The sequence below is a fragment of the Garra rufa genome, chromosome 14 (genome assembly GCF_049309525.1).
Source record: "Garra rufa chromosome 14, GarRuf1.0, whole genome shotgun sequence".
In the NCBI taxonomy this organism is placed as follows: domain Eukaryota; kingdom Metazoa; phylum Chordata; class Actinopteri; order Cypriniformes; family Cyprinidae; genus Garra; species Garra rufa.
The window spans coordinates 21,247,801-21,267,713 of NC_133374.1; the positions used below are offsets into that span (position 1 = coordinate 21,247,801).

Here is a 19,913-nt window from a genome sequence, read left to right on the forward strand (position 1 = left end):
ATAAAGTCAGAATTGCGAGATATAAACTTGCCATTTTGAGAAAAAAGAGACAATTGTGAGATATAAACTCACAATTCTGAGGAAAAAGTGACAGTTGTGAGACATAAACTCGCAATTCTGAGAAAAAAAGTCAGAATTGTAAATTTAGATCCTGAACTGACTTTTTCTCAGTTTATTTCTCAGAATTGCGAGATTAAATCACAATATTTTTTTCTCGCAATTTCGGGTTTATATCACGCAATTTTGACTTAATGTCTCACAGTTTTGAGTCATAATTGTGAGATATAAACGTGCAATTCTGAGAAAAAAAGTCACAACAGAGAGATTTAAACAATTCTGAAAAAAAGTCACAATTGCAAGATATAAACTCACAATTCTGAGAAAGTCACAACTGTGAGATATAAACCAACAATTCTAAGAAAAAAGTCACAATTGTGATATTTCTGAGGGATAAAAGTCACAATTGTGAAATATAAACTCACAATTCTGAGAAAGTCACAATTGTGATATTTCTGAGGGAAAAAATGTCACAATTGTGACTTTTTCTCAGAATTGTGAGATATAAACCAACAATTCTAAGAAAAAAAGTCACAATTGTGAAATATAAACTCATAATTCTGATTAAAAAGTCAATTGTGAGATATAAACTCACAATTATGTCTTATCTTACTTACAATTATATATATACTTGTGTTCAGAAGATGAACAAAAGTCTTATGGGTTTGAAACGACATGAGGGTGAGTAATCAATGACAGAATTTTCATTTTTGGTCAACTATCCCTTTAAGAAAATGTTAATTTTTGTGTGAACTATTCCTTTAACTCCAAGCTGTTTAGTTATAAACCAGAGGCCACCATTTGTAAAAAGAGCGTGCCGTACACAAAAGCCAGGTCTCAGAGGACTATATAAATAGTCGATGACCTTTTCTTGACTAAAATGCAACCGTAGAAGCATCATGCTTGAAATGGTGTGGGCTCCCGGGGACATTTTGCAACCCAGCGACTTTATCAGAGTTCAGTTTTGTCCAGCAGGGGGCAGTGCAGAGTGTTCAGCTGGGGCTGAAGAGGCCGAAATCTCACTCAAACTTGCGCAAGTGGTTATATAGCGACTGGACGTAAGTAAAGACACACATGGGGTCTGGCTTTCTGCCCATCACCATCATGTCCTCCACTTCAATGAGCCTATCGCAGCCAGCTTTATTCCTGGAAATACAGAGAAACAGATTTATTAGGGGTGAACGTGTATTGGCTGTTTCTATTCACTCTCAATGTCCGTTGACTATTATAGTTAATATGATAAGTGTAATACATATGTTCAGATGATGCTGGTGGTGCAGTTTTAGGTCTATGTAAATATATTTCAGGATGTGGGAACTGGGACACGGGAGTTGTAGGAGCATGATGTCATGCTGTAGGGCTGTCAGGTCGGAGTAGCCGTTTGAGGGGAAGGGGAGGTTCCGTTGAGCTCAACAGGGATTTGTTGGCATGCGTTAGTGGTCTAAAGTGCGCTTTAAAGACACCCTAGACTCAGACGCGTCGGAAACTAAGTAACTTTATCTTCTGTCCCGTATTGCGAGCACAACTGCGGATGATTTGTGTCAACTTGTATTTTGGAATCATTCTGTTCAGCTTGTCGGGTCGGGTCACGTTGAGTTCACATCTCATCTGTCTGGTCTATTCCTATTTAAAGACTTTTAATACTTTATTAGAGCTTTTAAAATGAAAATGAATATGCTGTCGTTATTTGCTTACCCGTATATCATTACAGAGTTTTCTTTTTTATTTTTCCATTGAACGCAAAAGGGGATTTTTTACAAAGCTCTTTTCATAGTGACCTGTTTTTGATAATTTTCTGCACATTTTTTGTGTATTCTGGAGCTTGGCAAACATGGGTTTGAAATAATATCAGGTGGAGTACACAATGGAAAAAGTAAAGTGAATTTGGGACCAGTAATTTTTTTGTATTGTTTTTGAAAAAAAGTCCCTAAATGGAAGCCATCCATTTCCATCACGGAATAAAAAATACAAATAGAAATTGCAAGCTTTTCTCTCACAATTCTGAATTTTTTTCTCAGAAGTGCAAGTTTAAATCTCACAAGTTTTTTTCCCTCACAATTGCGGGTTTATATCACGCAATTCTGACTTAATGTCTTGCAGTTCTGAGTCACAACTGCGAGATATAAACTCACACATTTTTTCGAGATATTAACTCGCAATTCTGAGGAAAAAAAGCCACAATTGCGAGATATAAACTCACAATTTTTTTTCGAGATATTAACTCGCAATTCTAAAAAAAAAAAAGCCACATTTGCGAGATATAATTGTGAAATATAACTCGTAATTCTGAGGAAAAAAAGTCACAAAATCTCACAACTGTTGAATTGCGAGACAATTCTGAGAAAAAAAAACGTCTGCAAGTAGTTGTGAGTTTATATCTCACAATTCACTTTTTCTCAGAATTGGGAGCTAAAATCTCACAATTTAGTTTCCTTCTCACAATTGTGAGTTTATATCACGCAATACTCCATAGGCGTAATTCTATGGGGGGACAGGGGGACACGTCCCCCCCAATATTCAAAGAAGGACAATTTGTCCCCCCCAATATTTGATCATACTGTATGATTATGCGGGCGATATCGATGTGATTGCAAATACGTCTTTCTTTCCAGCTCCGAAAATATAAAATCCCGGCCGGTCCATTTCCCAAATCCATTCGACTGGCCTTACACTATACATTAACAAAACCTGATCCATGTCATGTTTTCCCCTATACCTTTAGTAGCTCGTGCACCGCCACCGTCAGTGAGTTAGGAAAAAACAAACAGAAGAAGAGCGCGAAATCTGACAGACATTTGGCACATATCTATATGGTGTTTTTGGCTGACATAATCCCTTAGATAACGACCAGGTGAATTTCACTAGAATTTCGAATTGTAGAATTTGTAAATTTCGACTGTAATATTATACAGCTTGTATGAATGGGTCTATTGACAAGCTAGCCGACAGCTAGCTAACGTTACTGTATACACGCTAGCATGTAGCCTGGCTTTAAAGCAAAATGGGATAGCGATCAGTGACAGGCTTGTCAAATCTACTGTACCAAACCCAGTTTTTACAGCTAACGTTAGCGTTTTGAGCCACGGTCCTGTTCTCTGAATTGGGTTTATCTAGCAAGTTATTTTAGAGTCCTGTCATTTGTTCTTTCTTACTTCACCATTTTCATCCCTTGGAATTGCGTTGCTGTTATATTTCACAGTATTGGCCAAAAATGAACAAGAGAAAGACTGCAGCAGCTGACATCTGTAATTTCTTTGGAAAGAAAAAGAAAGTAACGTTACGTTTCTGGAGATTTTAGGCATTTTTAACAGAGAAGTGAGAAGTAAGGTACTAAGGTACCGGACAGCATGACATTAATAGCTCTTAACCCTTGTATGGTGTTCGGGTCTGTAGGACCTTTACTCTGTCCTCCTCCTGTCAGGCCTTGCTGGTGTGTGTGTGTGTGTGTGTGTGTGTGTGTGTGTGTGTGTGTGTGTGTGTGTGTGTGTGTTCTTGTATAGTATATGGTTTATGAGGACACAAATGTGTATAATGACTTGGGTATTACAACGTAAACATGGTTTATGAGGACATCTGTGTCCTCATAAACCAAACGGCTAAAAAACATACTAAATGGTGTTTTTTGAACTTCAAAAAAGGCCAAAAGTTTTCTGTGATTGGTAGGTTTAGGGGTAGGGTTAGTGTAGGGGCATTGATTATACAGTTTGTACATTTGTAAAACCATTACGCCTATGGAGATTCCCTGTATGAACCACATATCTGTGTGTGTGTGTGTGTGTGTGTGTGTGCATGCATGTGAGAGAGAGGTTTTGTGTAAGTGTGAGAGAGTGTGAGTGCAAAAGTGAGTTTTGTTTCTACCCCTGCCGTTCCCGCACAAGGTTACAATTCTTAAATGTGATCTAACAAAGCTAGAGAGGAAATATTAACCATAAATGCTGTTTCTATTGCTTGTAATTGGGATGAAGTAGCCTAAATATCTGTTGAGTATTTTAACATAAATTGGTTGATTATGTTGAATTAAAAACCCCAAAATGCAGCGGGTCCACCAGACCCACGAACACTGGCTGAATAACAAAAATATGAACACCACACAAGGGTTAACTCACATTCATTGTGAGTGAATGTAACGTTATAGGGTAAGATGTGGTAACAAGCTGCCCCTTAGAACAATGTTTAATTACTGAAACAAAAAAGCAAAGTTTAGAGGAAATAAAATATGTGGATCATGGGCATTCTTATGAGAATTATGAAGGGAAAAAGACGTTTAGATTTTTAGAAAATGTGATTTTTTTTTAAAGTATAGAACAAAATAAGATATTTTGAAAAATGTCTGTAACCAAACAGTTGATGGACCCCATTGACCTACTATGGAAGTCAATGGGGTCCATCAACTGTTTGGTTACAGACATTTTTCAAAATATCTTATTTTGTGTTCAGCAGAAGAAAGAAATTCTTACAGGTTTTAAAAAACTTGAGGGTGAGTAAATGATGACAGAATTTTCATTTTTGGGTGAACTATCCCTTTAAATTCAGCTTTGTGACTTAATAGCCTGTATGCTGATGCTGTAATCATTACAGGGTGAGTATACGTTGGTTTGACGATCAGATGTAATAAAATTCCTTGTTGTGTTATACAATTACAAACATTTGGACTCCGGCTTTTTTTTTTTTTTTTAAATGTGTGCATGCGCAAACACAAAAAGTCCCACAGCTGTCCCCCCCAATGTGTGATTGACAATTTCGCCCTTGCAATACTCAGTTTATATCAGGCATTTTTTAAGAAAGAAAACACTGAATTGTGAGTTTATATCTCACAATTTTTACTTAACTTGCAATTCTGAGAAAAAAAAAGTAACAATTGAGAGATATAAACTCACAATTCTGAGAAAAAAGTTACAATTGTGAGATATAAACTCACAATTCTGAGAAAGTCACAATTGTGAGATATAAATTAGCAATTCTGAGAAAAAAGTCACAATTGTGAGATATAAATTAGCAATTCTGAGAAAAAAGTCACAATTGTGAAATATAAACTCGCAATTCTGAGAAAGTCACAATTGTGAGATATAAACTCACAATTCTGAGGAAAAAAGCCACATTTGCGAGATATAAACTCACAATTCTGAGAAAGTGACAATTGTGAGATATAAACTCACAATTCTGAGAAAAAAAAGTCACAAATGTGAAATATAAACTCGCAGTTCTGAGAAAAAAGTCACAATTGAGAGATATAAACAATTCTGAGAAAAAAAAATTGTATTTCGAAATTTTTTTCGAAATATTAACTAGCAATTCTGAGAAAAAAAGCCACATTTGGGAGATATAAACTCGCAATTCTGAGAAAAAAGTTAAAATTGTGAGATATAAACTCACAATTCTGAGAAAGTCATAATTGTGAGATATAAATTAGCAATTCTGAGAAAAAAGTCACAATTGTGAGATATAAATTAGCAATTCTGAGAAAAAAGTCACAATTGTGAGATATAAATTAGCAATTCTGAGAAAAAAGTCACAATTGTGAGATATAAACTCACAATTCTGAGAAAGTCATAATTGTGAGATATAAATTAGCAATTCTGAGAAAAAAAGCCACATTTGGGAGATATAAACTCGCAATTCTGAGAAAAAAGTTAAAATTGTGAGATATAAACTCACAATTCTGAGAAAGTCATAATTGTGAGATATAAATTAGCAATTCTGAGAAAAAAGTCACAATTGTGAGATATAAATTAGCAATTCTGAGAAAAAAGTCACAATTGTGAGATATAAATTAGCAATTCTGAGAAAAAAGTCACAATTGTGAGATATAAATTAGCAATTCTGAGAAAAAAGTCACAATTGTGAGATATAAATTAGCAATTCTGAGAAAAAAGTCACAATTGTGAGATATAAACTCACAATTCTGAGAAAGTCATAATTGTGAGATATAAATTAGCAATTCTGAGAAAAAAAGCCACATTTGGGAGATATAAACTCGCAATTCTGAGAAAAAAGTTAAAATTGTGAGATATAAACTCACAATTCTGAGAAAGTCATAATTGTGAGATATAAATTAGCAATTCTGAGAAAAAAAGCCACATTTGGGAGATATAAACTCGCAATTCTGAGAAAAAAGTTAAAATTGTGAGATATAAACTCACAATTCTGAGAAAGTCATAATTGTGAGATATAAATTAGCAATTCTGAGAAAAAAGTCACAATTGTGAGATATAAATTAGCAATTCTGAGAAAAAAGTCACAATTGTGAGATATAAATTAGCAATTCTGAGAAAAAAGTCACAATTGTGAGATATAAACTCACAATTCTGAGAAAGTCATAATTGTGAGATATAAATTAGCAATTCTGAGAAAAAAGTCACAATTGTGAGATATAAATTAGCAATTCTGAGAAAAAAGTCACAATTGTGAAATATAAACTCACAATTCTGAGAAAGTGACAATTGTGAGATATAAACTCACAATTCTGAGAAAAAAAGTCACAAATGTGAAATATAAACTCGCAGTTCTGAGAAAAAAAGTCACAATTAAGAGATATAAACAATTCTGAGAAAAAAAATTGTATTTCGAAATTTTTTTCGAAATATTAACTAGCAATTCTGAGAAAAAAAGCCACATTTGGGAGATATAAACTCGCAATTCTGAGAAAAAAAGTCACAATTGTAAGATATAAACTCGCAATAAAAAAATTGTCACAATTGCGAGATTGCAATTCTTTTTAACTCACAATTCTGTGAAAAAAGTCAGAATTGTGAATTTGTAAGTAAGAATGAATACTTTTGTCAAACAGTGCTAAAAGAAAAAATATGTTATAAGTTTCTTTGATAAATAGATAATTCAAAAGAAACACATTTATTTAAAATAGAACTCTTTTGTAACATAATAAACGCCACTTTATAAATTGAATGCGTCCTTGCTGAATATAAGTATTCATTTCTTTTTTAAAAATCTCACTGACACCAAAGTTCTGAAAAGTAGTGAATGTATCATATTTCTTGTTAATTGTATATTTTTTCCTTGATCATCTACCCTTTTCAGTATTTGACGGGGTGACAGTAAGACAAACTACTCAACTTTAAGAGGTTAAGGCACCATGAATAGTGTTGACATCTCAATGCCATTGTGAAAGGGCTGAACATAATCGCCTCCATTCCAGTGACTTACTCTGCAGTGCTGAATGCCAGCTCGAAGTTATGTTTGCGGTCGGCAGGGGACAGGACGTTGTAGTCAAACTCTGTGGGGAAGAAAGAGTGGACCAGGGCGCAGAATGCCATGCCGTCACTCCAGCTGGATGAGAAGTTTTGAATGTCGATGTTCTGCAGATTAACGGGTGAGAGAGTCAAGCTATTATATTACACAGCACACTGGGGTTTTGCTCCCATACCCTTCAACACAAAGTCAAAACGGCTTTATATATTTTTTATCAACGTTCCCGTTCTCACTGAGCTCGACTTCAAAAAAAGGCCTGTTTTTGTAATTTTTCATTAAAATAATTGTTTGAAGGAGTAGTTCACTTCCACAACAAAAATTTACAGATAATGTACTCACCAATATATTTCAGGATTTTTCTCCATATTGTGGACTTCAATGGTGCCCCAAGTTTGAACTTCCAAAATGCAGTTTAAGTGCAGCTTCGAATGATCCCAAATGTGGTTGTAAATGATCCCAGACGAGGAAGAAGGGTCTTATCTAGCGAAATCATTTTTTATATTACAATTTATATACTTTTTAACCTCAAACACTCGTCTTGGTTTGCTCTGCCTGAACTCGGAACAAGACAGTTAGGATATGTCAAAATACTCCCATCTTATTTTCTCCGTAAACTTCAAAATCGTCGTACATCGCTGTTTTACCAAACACTGGGTCAATACTTCTGCAGAAATGTAGGATGATTTTGAAATAATTTTTTGAAGTTGAGGGAGTAAAAAAGATGGGAGTTTTTCGACATACCCTAACTGTCTTGAACCGGAGAAAACAGTGTTCAGGCAGAGCAAGAAAAGACAAGCGTTTAAACAGTATATAAATTATAATTAAAAAAAAAAAATTACCAATCATTTCGCTACATAAGACCCTTCTTCCTTGGCTGGGACCGGATTTACAACTGGATTTAGGATCATTTGAAGCTGCATTTAAACTACATTTTGGAAGTTTAAACTCAATGGCACCATAGAAGTCCACTATATGGACAAAAATCCTGAAATGTTTTTCCTCAAAAAACAAAATTTCTCTGACTGAAGAAAGAAAGACATTAACATCTTGGATGACAAGGCGGTGAGTACATGAAAATATATCTGTGTATCTATATATATCATGTTAATTTAAGAATAATAATAACAACTGACAATAGATTTGAAAAAGCAGTATTTTCTCTTGATCCGTGGGTGAGCGAGAACCATAGAACAATAATTTTCGTTGAGAGTCTGCAGACGTGCTTGTGGCTGTCAGAGCAAATGTTTCATCATTTAATTATCATTACACCTCATCATTTAATGGTGTTCATTTTTCATCTGTAGCTGGCTAATCTGACAGGCTGAGACATTGTCTGTCACTAAGGGAAATGGAAACCGTCATGGGTGTTGTCAGCTGTCTGCTCTGGTTCTCATGTTTACGTACTGCTCTCTCTCGACTCTAAATTAGGCTTGACCATTACATTACTACCTCTAACTAGAGCCACATGGGCTGGTTTGCAAAGCCGCACTAGAGTCAAGCAGAATATATATCTATAGAGGAACACTAATACCACACACATTCATTCACTTTCCTTCCGATGTTAATAAAGTTAATAAGTTAATATAACACTTCATAATGTGCTCAATCTTAAAATAACAGCATAGGAAGCCCTATAATGCTTGATAATCCTCATCTTATCAGGCTTAAGTGTTGTTAAACCTTTCATAGCTTTAATACACCACATGTGTGCAAAGATCTGTTTTTTCTGCTGAATGTTTTACCTGGTACCCAATGGTCTTGGATCGACACCATTCCAGAAGAATCTGCTTGATACTGCTAGCACTGGAAACTCCAAAGCTCTGAGAGCGTTTTAGCTTTGGTTTGGAATCCACAGGCTTGGGTCGACTGAGATGGGAGATTAATGCAAGAGGTTTTCAATGTGAGTGACCTTTCAGAGCATGAAAAACGGTTGCATAAACATGCAGGACGATTCCATTACCTGTTGTTCTCAGAGTCCAGCCTCTCAAAAATAGACCGGCGAGTCTGGGCTCCAATGTTTCGAGGTAAAGTCTGGGACCTCACAAGCTCCCGTCTGCGCTCAATACCTCTACCAAAGGATAAATCTCCTGACATATCCACGTTCCTGATACAAAGAGACAAAAATGCAACAATTTGGAATGGAACAACATGAGGGTGAGTAACTAATGACCGATTTTAATTTTTGAGTGAGCTATCCCTCAACCCACCTGTCTGTGCTGGGTGGATAAAGCCCAGAGTAAGTCACTGACTTGGCTGGAGCCGAAGATGCTTTCTCTGTAAGACAAGTAGTAACACAAATGAAAAATGATACAAGATTTTGTCATAAAAGCACATGCTGTATATATGAATCATACAGATTGGTTCAATTTGTCCTACCACTAAGCCGTGGAGAACCCATAGTCCTGGCAGGAGTCGGAGCCCATGTTTTAACAGATGATACTGTAACCACAAAAGGAACACATATACATTTAGGAGATGACAGCAGAAAGACTCATCTGTTGCCTCACTCTGTGAAGTTAGAGTCATACCTGCATGAACAGGAGACTCTAGTTGTGGCTGGTTATCACTGGTGACTGGCTGACTGTTCGTCAGTGAATCTGTTAGGGTTGAAGGCATGGCTTGCATCGGGCTACCAGGTGATTCAGGACTTTTCATAACTGCTGAGTCAGCCACTTTGGTGGTTGCTGTGATTGGCAGGTGTGGCATCGCCATAGAAATGGGGGCTGAGTGCTCCTGCGACACACCGTTGGGTGGCGAGCTTCTCCTCAGAGGCATAGAAGAGTTTTCTGATTGGAGAGAGGATGGATTGTGGTCAATATGTTGTGAAGAAGTATGTTCTGTTCATACTAAGAATGACAGTGCCATGCGAAAGTATTCATACCCCTTCATTTTTTTCATGTCTTATGTTAAATTGCTTTAAATTTCTTTTTCCCCACATCAATCTACGCTCCATACACCATAATGACAAAGCAAAAACAGAATTGTCACAACTTTGTAAATTTATTACAAATAAAAAAACTGAATAAGTACATTGCATAAGTATTCATACCCTTAGCTCAGCACTTTGCTAAAGCACCTTTACAACCTCAAGTCTTTTTAGGTATGATGCGACAAGCTTTGCACATCAGCATTTGGCAATTATCTGTCATTCTTCGCTTCACCTCTTCACCTCTCAAGCTCTGTCAGGTTAAATAGGGGTAGACACACATTTTCAGGTTTCTCCAGAAATATTTGATTGGGTTCAAGCCCAGGCTCTGGCTGGGCCACTTAAGGACATTCACAGAGTTGTCTATAAGCCACTCTTGCTGTGTGCTTAGGGTTATTGTCCTGTTGGAAGGTAAACCTTGTGTTGACATGTTGAGCTTTGCTTCTACTCTAATGAGTCCCTCAGTTCCTGCCACAGAAAAACAGCCCCACACCATGAGGCTGCTACCAGCACACTTTACTTTTGGGATAGTTCTCTGGAGTAATCAGCATAGCCTGGTTTCCTTCAAACATGATGTATGGAATTGAGGTTAATCAGTCCAGAAAATCTTGTTTCTCACAGTCTGAGGGTCCTTTAGGTGCTTTTTTTGCTAATTTTTCACGTGTTTTTACTGAGTAGAGGATTTAGTCTTGCCACACCGCCATAAATCCCAGATTGGTGGAGTGTTGGAGTGATGTTTGTCCTTCTGTAGGTTTCTCCTATCTCTCCACTATAATCATGGAGCTCAACTAGAGTGACCATCAGGTTCTTGGTCACCACTCTAACCAAAGCCCTACTCCATCAATTGCTCAATTTGGCCAGGAGGCCAGCTCCAGGAGGAGTCCTGGTTCTTTCAAACTTCTTCCATTAAGGTTAATGGGGAGTGCATGCTTCTGTGAACCTTTAATGCAGCAGAATTTTTTTCTGAACTCTTTCCCAGATGTGTGGCTTGATGCAATCCTGTTTCTAAGCTTTACAGGTAGTTATTTTGACCTCAGGGCTTGGTTTTTGCTCTGATATGCATTTTCAGCTATTAGACTTTTTATTGAGAAGTGTGTGCCTTTCCAAATCATACCCATTTATTTGAATTTTCATTTCAGTTTTGTTTTTAATAAATTTGCAAAGATGTTAAAAACCTGTTTTTGCTTTGCCCTTATGGTGAATGCAGTGTAGATTAAAACAGTTTAACATATAGCAGCAACATAACAAAACGTGAATAAAAAATGAAGAGGTATGAATACTTTCACAAGGCACTCTACCTATAAATGCCAATAGTACAAAATATAACATTAAAAAGTGTATAAATCACTTGTTTTTCTAAAGCATAACTGTCCAACAGCAACACCAGCAGGTAAAGTTAAAGGTAAAGTCTGCGTCTCTCTCGCCTCCACTGAGCCCACTGAGTTTTAACAGACCTCCTAAAGCGTTCGGCGAGTTTGGTGGGGGGTAATTGAGAATGAATGGGGGAAAGTCACGTGGGAGGAGACAATGCCACCCTCACGATATGATTAAATATGACTGGTTATGATCAGCTGTGATTGGTTCATGCGATAAATCATGTCTCGTGTTCATGCGCGAATTAACAATATAATGGCGTTAATTGGCGTTAACTTAATAAAGTAAGTTAACAACTCACACACTTAGATATAACCACTTTGTTACATCAAAATAAGACTTAAAATGGCATGAAAACATGATCTGTGGGAGTTTTTAGTGAGTTGGTGAAATTTTAAGTAAATCTCTGTGTCTGTGACCAATATTTACTGAACTTTGATGACTGATGATCTGAAAAATGCAAAAACAGTTAAAAGTTAACACTTTAAAACACTAACTTGATGAAATTCATAGTTGGCTTTAATAACTAGAATACTGATTACATTGTTAATGTAAAAATATAAAATAGAATAGTTTTTTCTTTTTCTGATGTGTGCCCTGACTAGTGTAAGTAGGGAGCCAATTGAGACGCACCCCATGAGTGGTTTCAAGAAGCAATTATTGGTAATACCTGTTGAGGATAAGTGTCCATTCTCCAAGCCTTGGGAAACTGGTGCTGGATCCACTTCAATGGGCTCATCTCGCTCAACACTCTGTAAGAAAGAGAGAAGCGGAATTTTTAGTTAATCTTGAAAAAGATTTAATACTGTCAAATGTAATCTTTAGTAGATCTCAGAACAAATATCACATTTTAATACTGCACATTGTATGTTGTGATGCCTGAAGACATCTGTAACATTTAAACAGGATTAATAGACATTACATGAAAATAAAAACAAGCTCCTACAAAACAAGTATCTTTCGCAAGAGGCCCAGTCCTCCGAAACAGGATAAGGAACATGAGACACATGATGTGATTATCCAATAAACTCTAATCAGAGACATGAAAAGAGCCGAAGTGGGTTCAGAGGAGTTCTTCAGAAGGGAACATTCTGCTAAAGCGAGTGAGTGATGTAATCTAATCACAGACATTTGATTGATGGGTTCACTATGGAGACACTATGGAGTCCAGTAATGTTTACAGAAGCCGAGTCTCTTTAAAAAAAAATCAAAGCTCTGGATCAGGGCTGATGTGGCTCATCAATACAGATATGGCTGCTTTGCTAGTCTATTTTAATCTTTAATAGCCACTTGTGCCTTCTACACACTCTTCTGTCTGACCTAAATGCAAGATCGCATGCTGACATTAGTGCCTTCAAGTTACACGCTGACATATGAAGGTCACCGCCTTGCTTCATTTCCCTCAGACCTCAACCATCAAAAAGTTATACAGATACAGATGTTTGGCTTCGGCTGCAATGACCTAAGTATTATAAAAGCAAATTGTCTCTTAAGAGGTTGGCGGACTAGTTCTTTAAGGCCTGGAAGCGAACCAAACGAATGACTGTGCATGTTTAGTTGTCTCTTGCGCTGCCATTAATTACCTGGCAGCTTATCAATGGGCTTTAAAAAGCTTCTTTGTGTGCAGCCTGACTATGCAAACACATGCTAATTTACTAACAAATGCACCTTCATGCACTGCATTTATGAGCGCAAATGCAAAAACAGATTAAAACCACAGTCAGTGGTAGGCACACTATCAGTGAATTTTAAAAGAGAAATAACTTAATAGTGAGTCTCCAGGAGTAATTGTACTGGAGGCCAGGTGACATCACATCTAAAGAATGCTGAAGGGGTGTGCGGTCGGAGGGGAGCAGCTGCCTGTCCCACTGAGAGAAGGAGATAGGGGGAGACAAAATTCACCCCAGCCATGAAACGTATCCAACTCTGATTTGCTCACTGAACACTCAGGTTTTTTAGCTCGGTGTAAACGTCATGTGTCAGTCTCCCCAGGGGATATCTGCAGACATGTGACTGTTCAGTGATAGAGATCGTGTAGCGAGAATTTGTAAAAACATTGCCTGCTGTCATTAAGGTTTGTATCTGGAATTCCTTCCAAATGCATTGGTTTAGGCACTATTTTGGCACAGAGGTCACCTGCTGCTCGGCCCCTGGGCTAAATTAAGAGGTGCAGGGGGGGATCTAACCACACCCATCTCATGTTCACTGAACCGCATGCACTCACCCCAGTTGCTCTTTTTTTTCCTCCAGGAACAACACATTCCCCATCCCAGAGAATGCGTCATTGCATTAATAGAGAGGAGTAATAAAACAAGGTCAGGAAATAAGGAGGTGAGACAGAACATGTGGAAAAGCACTTTAGTTTAAGGCTGCAACTAACAACTGTGTTGATAATTGATTGATTTCTTTAATTCATCAATAAATCGAGCATAGTATTGCACTGCTGTAATAACATTACTTTTTATTTTGCTTTCATATTTCAAACCTGAGGGATTAAAAGGGATCAAATTTAAAGGAATAGTTCGGCCAAAAATGAAAATTCTGTCATTAATTACTCACCCTCATGTTGTTCCAAACCCGTAAGACCTCCGTTCAAATTTGTAACACAAATTAAGATATTTTTGATGAAATCCAAGAGCTTTTTGACCCTGCATAGATTGCAACGCAACTGACATGTTCAAGGCCTAGAAAGGTAGTAAGGACATCATTAAAATAGTCCATGTGACAGTGGTTCAATTTTATGAAGCTATGAGAATACTTTTGTGTGCAAAAAAACAAAAAGAATGACTTTTTTAAACATTTTCTTTTCTTATCTGTCTATGGAGGGTCAGTAAGCTCTCTGGGTTTTATCAAAAATATCTTAATTTGTGTTTCGAAGATGAACAATGGCCTTATGATTTAGTGGGTGAACTATCCCTTTAAAAGAATGATTCATTGTTAACTGCTGCAATTGGGTTAGTCGAATTTACAAATGAATGAATTAATGTTATTTGTGAAACTATTCAACTGATTCATTGGCTTCAAAAGACATATTTACCAATCGGATGTCGCTATCTGGTCTCAAACAGATCATTGAAACACTTACTTTATGACTGATCTGGTCATTTGTTTAACATTTCTTTGAAAATAGTTGATTTGAAAGATTTGTTCATGAACTACACAACATAGTCAGGCATTGACAAGAACACTAAAAGGAGTTGCAATTGGATCAGTCAAATTCACAGATTAATTAATTGTTATTTATGAAAGCGTTCAAAAGGACATCGCTACAGATCATTGAATCATTGAGTTGTTAAAGGGATAGTTTACTAAAAAATTAATCAGTGGTTCAACCCTAGTTTTCTGAAGCTACAAGAATAATTTTGTGTGCAAAGTAAACTAAAATCACACATTTATTCAACAATTCTTTAAATCTTCAATTTATTCTTCTCCATGAACCACTGATGTCACAAAGACTATTTTATCGATGTCCTTACTACCTTTCTGAGCCTTGAATGTAGTAGTTATTTGTGAACCTGTTTAACTAATTTACTGAATAGTACCTTAAAAGACATATTCACAAGTTGGACATTGCTATCTGGTCTTAAACAGATCATTGAATCACTGACTTGATGACTGATGCAATCAATTCACATCAAAATCATTATATCTGTGAATTTGTTGAACTGATTCTTTGAAAATAATTGGCTTAAAAGAAAGATTTGCACAAAGCAGTCAGGCATTGAAATGAGTTGTTAAATGCTGCAATTGAATAAGTGAATTAAACTTGTTCACCTGAATTGTTGAAAAGAATCTGTGATTCATCAAGAAATCAGACATAGCCACTGGGTCTCAGAGCATGCAAATCATAAGCAGATCACTGGGTTGTTAATTGCTGCAAGTGGATAATTTGAATTCACAAATGAATTAATTGTTATTTGTGAAACAGTTCAAACGGACATTTCTACAGATCACTGAGGTATTAAAGGGATAGTTCACACAAAAATTCTCAAATTAAAATTCTGTCAATTTTTACTCACCCTCATGTCGTTTCAAACCCGTAAGACTTTCGATCATCTTTGGAACACAAATTAAGATATTTTTGATGAAATCCAAGAGCTTTCTGACTCTGCATAGACAAAGTAACTACCACGTTCAAGATCCAGAAAGGTTGTAAGGATATTGTTAAAATAGTGACTGTAATGTATGAAGCTACAAGAATACTTTCTGTGTGCAAAGAAAACAAAAATTATTCAAGAGTTTCTTCTCTTACATGTCTATGCAGTGTCAGAAAGCTCTTGGAATTTGATCAAAAATATCTTAATTTGTGTTCCGAAGCGACATGAGGGTGAGTAATTAATGACAGAATTGTAATTTTAGGCTGAACTATCCCTTTAACTGCTACAGTCAGTCAAATTCACAACTGAACCATTCAATGTTATTGCTGTGAAGTGGTTCAACTGATTATTTTAAAAGACTAGTTTCAATATCAATTATCATCAAAATAATTTAGTTATTCAGCCTGACTTCAGCCTGAGTCATTTAGCCTCACAAAAAGGGAAAAAAACAAAACTGAACAGTCCATTCTTTTGTCCTCAGGGAGGGTCACTCATCTCCTGTACATGCTGTTCCTCTGAGGACTGAGGACACTGAGGACACTCAAAATCAATAAGAGTGCTTTTGACAGACTATTCAAAACAGACCACTAGAAGTTTGAATGCAGCCCCTTCAGAGACACAGTAATCACTCCTGCAGGTGAGAAGATGAGAAAAAGCCTTGAGGAGTCTTTTTTCTTACAACCAAATGCCTCCAAATGCGGTTACTATGTACAGTCCGCTCAGACAATGGACTCCCCACATAGAAAACCCTTCATGTGAGTCTAAATGTCCCTCTACAGCAAATTAAGAATTTCCCCAGCCTTCTGGCAGCCTGCCTGTACAATGCTGGGGAGCATAAAGAAAGATTTTTTGGTGGATAATCACAAGGTTGTATTGTATATAATCTCTGAAGATTTGATGACGAGTGAAATAGGAGTTGAGCATTGTTACTGCAAGAGAAGACAGAGAGCTGCTCTGTGTATGATCAGAGAGATGAAGGCCAGTTTTGATGAAACGCTGCATGTGTGTGTGTGCATGTCTGATTTTAAATGTATCTGAGGGGATATTCTTGCCTCAGTGTGACATTTGAGATTCTTGGAACGTTGTGGTGGCGGGGGAATGGAATGGAACATAAACAACAATAGAGGGCATGTTTGTGGGAGAACTCTAGAGGGTTCAGAGGACTAATTCCAGCCCCTGTCACTCAAAGCAGATAGCTCTTACAAGGCCCTCTCTGGTATTAATAAGCCATGCTGATAGTGCTATTTATATTTTTCCAATGTACAAATAGCTGGACTCACTTTTGGAGCAGGAGGGTCATGATCAGGAAAAGCAGAGTGAAATACAGTGTGGAACGCAAATGAATCCTTAGTGATTAGTGATTGAAGAGAAATGTTTGTCCCCGGGTTTAACCGGGTCGTTTTTCCTGCTGTTAGAAAGTCAGAGAGAAGTAGAGTCTATAAAGTTGAGACAGATGGGGATGGGATGCCTGGTTTGTGAGGGTCTTTGCTCTGTAATTTCCTTCACAAACTCAAGTGTTTGTGAAGAAAGAGGCCCAAACACCTGCTTTTCAAAGCACCACACAGCCTGCAATTTCTTCTTCTAAAAGAAGCAAGAATGGAAAGAAAACCTGTGCAGAGGCATTTGAAAACACTGTGTGTGAGCTACGAGAATTCCTCCTGATTTCTCAGGGAGTTGGGTGTGCTTCAATTTCACTCCCACATACTCACACATTCACAAATGTACACTGTAAAAACCCTAGTTGTCCTCCAGGCCATATTAAAAATTAAGCCCTGAATCTGACCTTCTAATTTAATTTTAAATGCTGCAACTATATGTAGTAAAGTTTTTTCAGTCGTATTAAACACTGGTTAGAGTCCAGTCTGACATTGTGATGAATTATTAGTAGCGTTGAGGAATACTCCCAATTCTTGGCTCATTTTGAGTCATACAAGACCAATTAAGTGATTTGTTACCTTAAGATTTGCTCCAACTGGATTACTGATTTAGTAATTTTTACTTGTGCAACTGAATCATTTGAACTCCCAAATTAATCATTCAGTGCTGTTTGTGAAACGGTTCACTGGAAGGAATTAGCTTGATTTCACAAATGAATGAATTCATGTTTTTTGTGAACCAGTCTCAAAAGAATGGTTTGATCACAAATCAGAATTCTGGAATACGTTTTTATTAAATGTAGTTTGGTACAGTTTCCCAAAATGAATTACTTTAATACAGAGTTGAGATTTTCTGAAATCTACTTAAAGGGATAGTTCACCCAAAAATTAAAATTCTGTCATTAATTACTCACCCTAATGGCATTCCAAACCTGTAAGATCTTCAGAACACAAATTAAGACATTTTTAATGAAATATGAGAGCTTTAGGGCATAGACAGCAAAGCAACTGACAAGTTCAAGGCCCAGAAAGGTACACTAATTATAAAGGTGCTTCACAATGCCATAGAAGAATCTTTTTTGTCTAAATGGTTCTATAAAGAACCTTAAACATCTGGGGAACTTAGGTTCTTCAGATTATAAAAAGTTAAGAAAAAGCTTCCCATTTTCCACAAGTTGATATGATTCTTTAGGGTCCTAATGAGAAGTCTATAACATACTGTAATTTCTCAATGGTCTACCTGGTCAAAATCAGCCCTTTTTACAGCAAGCTATTCTGTTGCATGTTCCTTTAAATGCTAATGAGCTCTGCTCACACGCCCCTCTCTGCCATGGGATGAGGAGCCGTATGTTTACTTTAGCCACATTTAGCCATGTTTAGCTGCGAAACTTGCTAACAAGCACATTATTAAGAAAGGCCATTTGCAAAGATGCATAAAAACCCATATAATCACTTCTGCTGTGGGTGAAGCTGCATCACAAATGATCCGCACAAACATAGATGCATATGTAGATCGGGATCTGCACTTTCCTTTCTAAAATGAAAGTAACGTCAATTCTCTGTGTCTTCAGCGGCTCAAATGTGGGGAGTAAATGACGACTATGTTCATCCAAAATGGTTCTTCTATGGAATCGCTAAAAGAACCTTTTAAAGCACCTTTATTTTTAAGTGTAGTTAGGACATCGTTAAAATAGTCCATGTGACATAAGTGGTTCAACCGTAATTTTATGAAGATACGAGAAAACGTCTTTATTCAACAATTTCTTGTCTTCCGTGTCAGTCTTTGAATTTCATCAAAAATATCTTAATTTGTGTTCCGAAGATCAACAAAGGTCGTTCAAGTTTGGAATGACATGAGGGTAAGTAATTAATGACAGAATTTTCATTTTTGGCTGAAGTATTCTTTTAACTTTGCTACCACCCACCTGGTATTTTAAACACTACCACATAAGTACATTTTAGGTTGCCTAACAACATTTCTACACCTCTTTGGTCCACCAAAACATCCTCAGTGGGAAGTGCACTCGAAACTGAACTGTACATTACTCATCTGTAAACAATCGTGTGTGTTCTGACGCATTGACGCAGGTGCTCTGGACTCTTGAGAAACTCTTCAGATTAAAACTACATGACCATGCAGCGAGTCTACTTCAACACGGTTGATTGTTTGTAGCCCAGGGGGACTCGATACATCTAAAGCCCCACCTGCAGATGGAGAACACAAACCTGGGCAGTGGTCAAACACACCGCCTCAGGCCAAAGAGCGAAAACCATTTCAGGAGTTTGCAGTACACCTAATATCTAAGAGCTTAACTTGGTTTAGACTTTTGAGACACCAACGGTCCTGTACTCCAGTCAGGACAAACACATTGGGAGTGATGTGACGCCATGTAAAGTGGATAGGGAAGGTCTCAACTAGAACTTCTTCACCTAACTTCTTCCACTTCTGTACCATACGCATTCCTAGTCAGGACAATGGTTCCTGAAGGGCAGTGAGGTCATCCCGTAAACACGGAATTATTAACCTGTAACCACGGAGATGAAAATACATGGCATTGTCTGGAAGTAATTAGGAGAGCCAGGGGCAGCATGGGAGCGGCTGGATGCCTTTCTCTACCCCCCCCATCCACAATCTATTCTCTTTTCCACCCTCCCTCTCACATTCCCTCACTCCTTCCCTCTTTCTCGCCCTCTCTTTCTCTCTCACACTCTACTGTATTAATAGCTGTGCAAAGGTTTTTTGTTCTACTCCTTCTTCTCTGCCAGGAATCTGTGCTGGACATGGAGATCCAGGCAGGGCAACGGGAGGAGATTAAACGATCTGCTCCATTGTGAGTGCTTTGGCCACGGGCCAGCACAGAGCTGGAAACGTCAAAC

The 19,913-nt window shown here is 37.3% G+C and overlaps 1 protein-coding gene across 1 annotated transcript; it reads right to left on the reverse strand.

The window, feature by feature from the left end:
- Positions 1-1,065: 1,065 nt before the first annotated feature.
- On the reverse strand, positions 1,066-19,497 carry LOC141284330 (smoothelin-like protein 2). The gene is made up of 10 exons (XM_073817335.1): positions 19,377-19,497; positions 19,165-19,241; positions 12,234-12,315; positions 9,792-10,049; positions 9,640-9,702; positions 9,471-9,537; positions 9,224-9,367; positions 9,006-9,129; positions 7,219-7,370; positions 1,066-1,203 (listed from the first exon to the last, which is right to left on the reverse strand). Exons 1-10 carry the CDS (start codon positions 19,495-19,497, stop codon positions 1,077-1,079), a joined length of 1,215 nt encoding a protein of 404 aa, XP_073673436.1. The 3' UTR covers positions 1,066-1,076.
- Between the last annotated feature and the right edge of the window lie 416 nt (positions 19,498-19,913).